The following is a 6,977-nucleotide window of genomic DNA, read 5'->3' as shown; positions in this document are numbered from 1 at the left end:
ATTTTTTAATAATGATAAAATACTTGCCAAATTTTAAGAATTATTTCTTCTTCTTTTTTTCTTCTCAAGGGTGTAGGTAAATAGAGTTACACTAGACAATTAAAAATTGTTTGAGGCTGAAATATTTAACTTAAGAAGGGAACAAATGGTGAATTCATAAGTTAAAGATTTGATTTATATTACAAGTATTATTTTGTGAGAAATCCAGACGACGTTTGAATGGTCAAATAAACAAACAAGTCAAATTTATTTATTTATGGTAAAGATTAAGAGTGGAATCAGTGTTGATTAATGGCATCGACATATTAAGAAGGGAGGATTTGTCGGACCCAGTTTGAAAGCCCTTCGTACGTTTTCTTCCCTTCGCTTTTCTTTCTCACGCGCCCCACACACTCTTTCTTCGGACAAACAACAAAGAAAGAAAACAAACAGAGAAAAAAAATCATCAACTCCAAAGAAAAGAAAGAAAAAAGAAAGGAGAGAAACTCACAATGGCAGATCAACTCACCGATGAACAGATCTCTGAATTCAAGGAAGCCTTCAGCTTGTTCGATAAGGACGGCGATGGTTCCTTCTCTCTTCCCCTTCTCTCTTATTCTTAGATCTATCGTTAATTTATTCCTTAGATCTCTTCTTCAATTTTGATTTTCTTTTCTGTGGATGTGCCTTTGCTAATTTTACGTTTGTTAGTGTATTGATCAATTTATAAAGATTTATTTATAATTAAAACATAGTATGATAGCAATTGAAAGAGAATTTCAAGTTATGATTCATGTTTGGAGTATGCGATTTGTTAATGTCTCAGCCCAACCCACCTGGAAATTACTTTCTAGGGCATCTGTTTGGGAAATTCGAGTATGAAAAGCTATTCTTAGTACTAAATAATTTGATAATATAAGCCACCGTGAGCGAGTTAGGGATGAGCAATTTTTCGGGTAGTTTGAACGAAATCATGACAATACACAGGTTATTTATATTGTTCCTTGTGATAAGATTTAATTATTTTTTGAAAGAATGGAAGCAGCAAGGATCAAATTCAAGATCTCTTTGTCATAATAGCTCCTGGTATCATGTTATAAAGTAATATGAACTTTCTTTCTCAAACATAAGTTATTGGGTAAAAGCCCTACCTCTAATGGTGAATTACTTAGTGATCATGTGCTGAATTTTGATTTGGAGTGCTACAATATGAAAGAAAGTGTACGAAATCTTGAACCATATGGTAATATGGCAATATGTAGAATGAAAAAATTGCTGATCCAAATCATGTTCATTGGATGGACAAGTTGGCCCATGTTCGGATTTTCATCTGGAATTGATGCTTTTATTCAAATCATGGTTCCTAGAATTTTAAACAGACAACCAAATATGCTATAAGTTGTGTTTTCAACTGTAGATTGTTAGCATGACTGGGACATTCTTGTTTGATTTGAACATGGTGTTACAGGTTGCATCACGACCAAGGAGCTTGGAACTGTCATGCGGTCACTAGGACAGAACCCAACCGAGGCAGAGCTCCAAGACATGATCAATGAAGTAGATGCCGATGGCAACGGCACCATTGACTTCCCTGAGTTTCTAAACCTTATGGCCAGGAAGATGAAGGACACTGATTCTGAGGAGGAGCTGAAGGAGGCATTCCGCGTCTTTGACAAGGATCAAAACGGGTTCATTTCTGCTGCTGAGCTCCGCCACGTGATGACCAACCTTGGTGAGAAGCTCACTGATGAAGAAGTCGATGAGATGATCCGCGAGGCTGATGTTGATGGTGATGGCCAAATAAACTATGAAGAGTTTGTTAAGGTGATGATGGCTAAGTAATCACAAACTCTTCCACCACAAACTGAATGAAATATGGTTATTTAAAAAGAAAAAAAGAAAAGGCAAAAAGAAAGATTTAGGACAAGGTTGACTTGTATAACAGTACACCAAATCCTAGGCTCCTAGCTCAATGTCTTGTTTCTTCATTTTTATTTGGTTGGTTCTGAGTTCAGCAATTTATGACATTTTTGTGGTAAATGTGCTGCTAATGGTTGTGATGGAATTGATGTATTTGTAGTTTGTTTTGTGACTGTATCCCACGTTTTAATGTTTATTTTCAAGTCGCTTTAGACCACTCCTCAGTTTTGGTGTCTCTATGGAACTATGCTCCTTTGTGAATGCAATCTTTAATGCTGATCTAGGTCAAATCTCACATGACTATGAATATGTTCCATTTATGTTTGCGATTGAAGATATTGTTGTCACCAAATACAGAGAATCAGGTATCCCATAGCCATGATTCAGTAGCATTGCATGAATCATGGCTAGTTGATGGAGAATGGATCATCCAAATTTGGGTCTTAGAAATTCTTCTTTTGGTTTTATGTTTCGTTTAAACATAATCGACCAAAGTTGATTATCTCGCCGGTTCCTGTTAAACAGCAAGAATTTTTATTGTCGTCCTGCATGTTAACCATTAAGGAAGATAGATGCTTGCTTTACTCGAGTGAGTCAATAATTATATAAAAACATTTTATTGTGGCGGTGCAATGAAAACTTTAGTCTAACCGACAAAAGGAAAAAACAAACTCTCAGAATAATATCCTCCCAAAAGGGGAGCTAATAGCCTGATACTATAATAAAGCTTCAAAGGTATCAATTTAATTCAATCATCTAACTTGATGTTGGTTCATGTTCCGTTTGCAGAATTGGATCTATCAACCTCTTTTTCTCATTTAAAGGGATAAAATACGATCCTTCACCGTACACTTCATAATAAAGTTAAAAAAATATGAGAAAAAATTATTAAATAGTTAAATATTATACTTTATACCCTTGATTAAAAAAAATGAGAAAATTCATTCCTCGTATTTGCACGTTGGAGAGCTAAATAAACGGTGACAAGCGTGGAGACCACGCTAATCTTGCAAGACAATAAATTCTATCAAACACCGAAGAAAACTCTGCACAAAGCACCAAAATAGTCCATTGATATATTAACTTAACACCCAACAAATCAACAATTTCTATTAAATCTATACCACTAAGTTAAATATCTCTTACATGGGCAAATCTAAAAGGAATGCATATAGTACTCATTTTAAAATTCAGATTCAGCTTATATGTTCATATTCAATAGGCTTTATTATAGACATAATAGTTGGAAAAAATGGTGGAGAATTAAGAAAAAGAGGTTTTAAAAAATGGCGTAAATACAAGAAAATAGAGAAAGTGTGTGCCGTTCAGGATAATCCAAGACAGACAACAGTTCAACTTCCATCCATTAAAAATTTCAATGTAAATTAACTCAAATCCATTTTACCCTTTTCTTTTCACTATCAAATAGAATAACTAAGCCACAAAGAAAAGTTCAATTATTGAACAACATTACAATCTTTTCAAACTCTTCTTTCTGGCATCTATCTTCTTCTTGTCTGCCTGAGCTTTTGCGACTCCACCTTCCCTCTTTAGTGGTGCTGAAGCAGAAGAAACTGCCTTACTGGTGGCGGCAGAACCATTAACAGTAGTCTCAGTCACCACAACTGCTGCCTGTTCTTGACTGTTTCCTCTTGCCGTGGTGGTTGAGGAGGATAAAGACTGCAATGGCAGGGCTGCACTTGATGGAGCTGTTTTTATTTCAGCGTTAGGCACTGAGGTGTTTGTTTGATCAACATTTAGGGCGGTTGTCGATTCAGAAATAGCTCCACTTTTAAATTTGGGTTTTGCTTTTGCATGAATTCCAGTGTAAAGCCTAAATATAAAACCACAAGTGGAATATGCATAAGAGGACATTTTAACATGTTATGTCAAACAAATCTTATATGAAATAACTATAAGAGTCAATAGACATAAATAAGCATGGCTTTAAACAGAGTCATGAAAGCTCATAGAATGTTTGGATTGGTGTTTCTGCCACCAAACCTCCGTTTTCTTTTAGGGAAAGTTGTGCCACATGTTTGAATTTTTTTCCAGGTTGATATTTTTCAAACAATTTTAAAGCCAAGGCAAATTCACATGGGTTGCGGACACAAGTTACCCTCAAATTACAAAAGATAAGGGTCTGGTATTCCAGAAGAATGTAAAGCCTTTCGCATTAAATTTTGAAAGGCCCAGAAAACAAAATAAACCAGTGTAAATAGCACAAATGGCTAGGCTTAACTTACCTAGCAAGTCTAGCATATTCCTCATAATTTTCAAGCAGCAGCTTGCCAGCCTGCTCATTTAGAGCTGATTCTGGAAAGGGTTCAATCAATAGACATCTAACAACCTATCATTCATTATAGGAATCAGCATTAACAAATAAGAATATCTTAATAGCCATCCTGATTTAACAACCTATAAACAGATATGTCAAAATAGTTAAATGGATTTTTATCACGATCTGCATAACACATTAACACTTACAATAAGAACATGGCGTAACCCAAGGCTCGGGTTCCAATCTTTTTTAAGCGTGTTCACACAAATCTCTCCATTGGTTGCAATATTTGGATGAAAAATCTTGGTCATGAAGTAACCTATGACATCAAATTCAAGTCAAGTTTAACAGAGTTACACAAATAGACACCAGAGTGTATGTGATTATTTCATGGCAAGTAAAGCAACAAATTATAGCAAGACTCTAGAGTAATTACAATGTAAACATGTCATTCAATAAAATGTTTGCAGTTGCACGACTTTTGAGATAATGGATAGTTAAACCAAAAAAAAAATTGTTGACGTATTAATGCATACTTGTAAATCAGTGAAATATTTTGTTAATAATAACTCTAAACACAAATTAACTCCTTAAAGATGTTCAAGGAAAAAATTACTTTTCTTAAATAAATGGAAACAAAGTTCAGTTATAAGAACACAAGTCTCATTGCAATGTAACTAGAAGGTCTAAACACACCTTTAGGTGGAGAATGCGGAAAATCATGGGACAGTAACAACTTCATGCGGAAAACTCCATTCTCATAGGGAGTTCCAGCTGCAAGAATGCAAGAGTCTGATTTAGCTTGAGCTCTTTGCACATCAACCAAAAATTAGACACTAGGTACATAATGTTACTTGCCTGGACCATCAATATCGGCATAAATGATTGAAAAATCATCATCATTTACCACAACCTTAATCCCTTCTGGCGGGGATTCATCAAGATTTTTGAGCTCTTTGGCAAGTTGCTTTATTACATTTGGGGGAAGATTCTCGTTAGTTGCCTACAACAAAAAGTACCATGCAACAATGTAAGAATATTAAACACCAAAAAAATAGTTAAACAACAATGCTAAATCTGTTCGCATACATTGGCAAATGATACATTTGCAATATCGACATGGAAGTAGACACATAAGTAAAAGAAACACTTACCATCAGTGCAGAACAACTGACTGTATTTTATTATTATCACTGAGTAGTAATGACCCTTCTCAAACAATTAATTCTCAAATTTGTTGCTCACACAGTAGAGGATGCTATCAAAACAAAGCATAAGCTCCTGGAAATGAGAGGGAAAAAAACGAGAAAAAAAAAACTCTGGTTAGGTAAAAGTTACAATTTTTTTGCATTGTGCATACAGCATAAAACAACAATTTAACATCTGAATGCGCTACTTAGCTACACCAACCTAAGAGTTTCTTTTCTTTCACTTCCAATCCACCATAAAGCCGATAACAAAATTCTTTAAATAAAAGAAACCACTAAAAGATGTCATAACAATAAATGTCTTCTTTTCTATAACTGTCCAATAGAATAGAGGATGAACCCATTAGTATAAAGATTTTGATCAACTCCAACATAGTTGTCTTTTTCCAAGCTAAGAATGGGATAGTTGAGATGAGTTAATTTTAAGTTCCCAACGGACAGATAACAAAGTCTTGGCACATCATATTAAGCAAGAACCAAATAAAGTACAGCAAAGAATCATATATTAATGAGACAAGTTCTGTAACTATAAGTTGTAAGCACAGAGCCTTGGATCATTTTCACAACTTATGATTGCACAAACTCAATCGAGAAACTATGCTTGAATCTGCAGTAGAAAGATCTGTGGATGTAAACACACCACTCACTTCAAGATTCAAGTGAATCAACAATCTCAAATAAATAACCAAAACCAATTTCTTAAGAGAAAAACCAACTTAACTCAAAACTGGAATGGCATATGCCACCCAAACACATTTTGCACCACAAAAGACCAAACTTTATTTGACTCGTTTCTCTAAGCCCCCCACACCCTTTACTGTTAGTTCCCCTTTGCAGACACTACCACACATCAAGAACATAAAAGATATAAAATTTGAGCACCCAACATGATTAAGAACAAGAAGCTAAACATAAAAAGCAACCCAAGAAAGAAAAACGCTCATCTATTAATATACACAGAATGATAGAACTAAGAAAGCAAGCAACTCACATAGAGCATATCATTCCAAAATTAATCGCATCTGCCAAAACTAAAAACCCTAAATATACACTGAACAATAGACAATCACTTTTCCCCCGAACAATAAAAACAAAAAAAAAACTATTTTTGAAACAAAAAGGGACCCGATCAGCGGGGCAAAACCCTAATGGGGGAAATAAAAACCCCAGAATCTCAATTTCCCTAATCTAACATTAAAGAAATAACACAACTTTTATGTTTTATTGTTGAAAAATAGAAGACCTTGTGATATAGGAAAAGCATCATTCACAGTGCACGGTATTGGAATCTAGGGTATCATCAACGCAAAATTTGACGAAAAGGAACAAATTTGGTGAAGCAGTTCCACACAAAATGCGAAACGCACAAAAGCAAGACCATGAAGTGCAAGACACAGATGAGGAATTCACCTTCACAATCACAAAGCAGAAGCTTTAGGCTTTAGGGTGCACGGAGAGAGAGAGAGAGAGAGAGAGAGAGAGAGAGAGGAGTGAGAGAAGAGAGAAAAAAGAAATAGAGATCCCTCCTTGGAATGAATGAATGATTGATTGGTGGAACTCTGAGGACACCAAAGAAAATTTAAAATATT

The 6,977-nt window shown here is 35.0% G+C and overlaps 2 protein-coding genes across 4 annotated transcripts; one reads left to right on the top strand and one right to left on the bottom strand.

The window, feature by feature from the left end:
* Window positions 1-301: 301 nt before the first annotated feature.
* LOC130932549 (calmodulin) lies at window positions 302-2,123 on the top strand. Its single transcript, XM_057861891.1, has 2 exons — window positions 302-567; window positions 1,448-2,123. Exons 1-2 carry the CDS (start codon window positions 492-494, stop codon window positions 1,819-1,821), a joined length of 450 nt encoding a protein of 149 aa, XP_057717874.1. The 5' UTR covers window positions 302-491; the 3' UTR covers window positions 1,822-2,123.
* A 1,082-nt stretch (window positions 2,124-3,205) lies between these two features.
* On the bottom strand, window positions 3,206-6,977 carry LOC130932548 (ubiquitin-conjugating enzyme E2 22). Of its 3 annotated transcripts, none has more exons than XM_057861888.1 (7): window positions 6,799-6,977; window positions 5,335-5,461; window positions 5,039-5,183; window positions 4,877-4,954; window positions 4,387-4,499; window positions 4,146-4,249; window positions 3,206-3,733 (listed from the first exon to the last, which is right to left on the bottom strand). In XM_057861888.1, the coding sequence occupies exons 2-7, from the start codon at window positions 5,335-5,337 to the stop codon at window positions 3,370-3,372; spliced, it is 807 nt and encodes a 268-aa protein (XP_057717871.1). In that variant the 5' UTR covers window positions 5,338-5,461; window positions 6,799-6,977; the 3' UTR covers window positions 3,206-3,369. The 3 variants fall into 3 exon arrangements, with proteins under 3 accessions (XP_057717871.1, XP_057717872.1, XP_057717873.1); XM_057861889.1 differs by having other exon boundaries at window positions 6,632-6,934; XM_057861890.1 differs by lacking the exon at window positions 6,799-6,977 and adding an exon at window positions 5,591-5,676.

This window comes from Arachis stenosperma, chromosome 6, assembly GCF_014773155.1.
Source record: "Arachis stenosperma cultivar V10309 chromosome 6, arast.V10309.gnm1.PFL2, whole genome shotgun sequence".
In the NCBI taxonomy this organism is placed as follows: Eukaryota; Viridiplantae; Streptophyta; class Magnoliopsida; order Fabales; family Fabaceae; genus Arachis; species Arachis stenosperma.
Note: the sequence above shows the minus strand (reverse complement) of the source record. Positions and strands in the feature narration are given on the sequence as shown.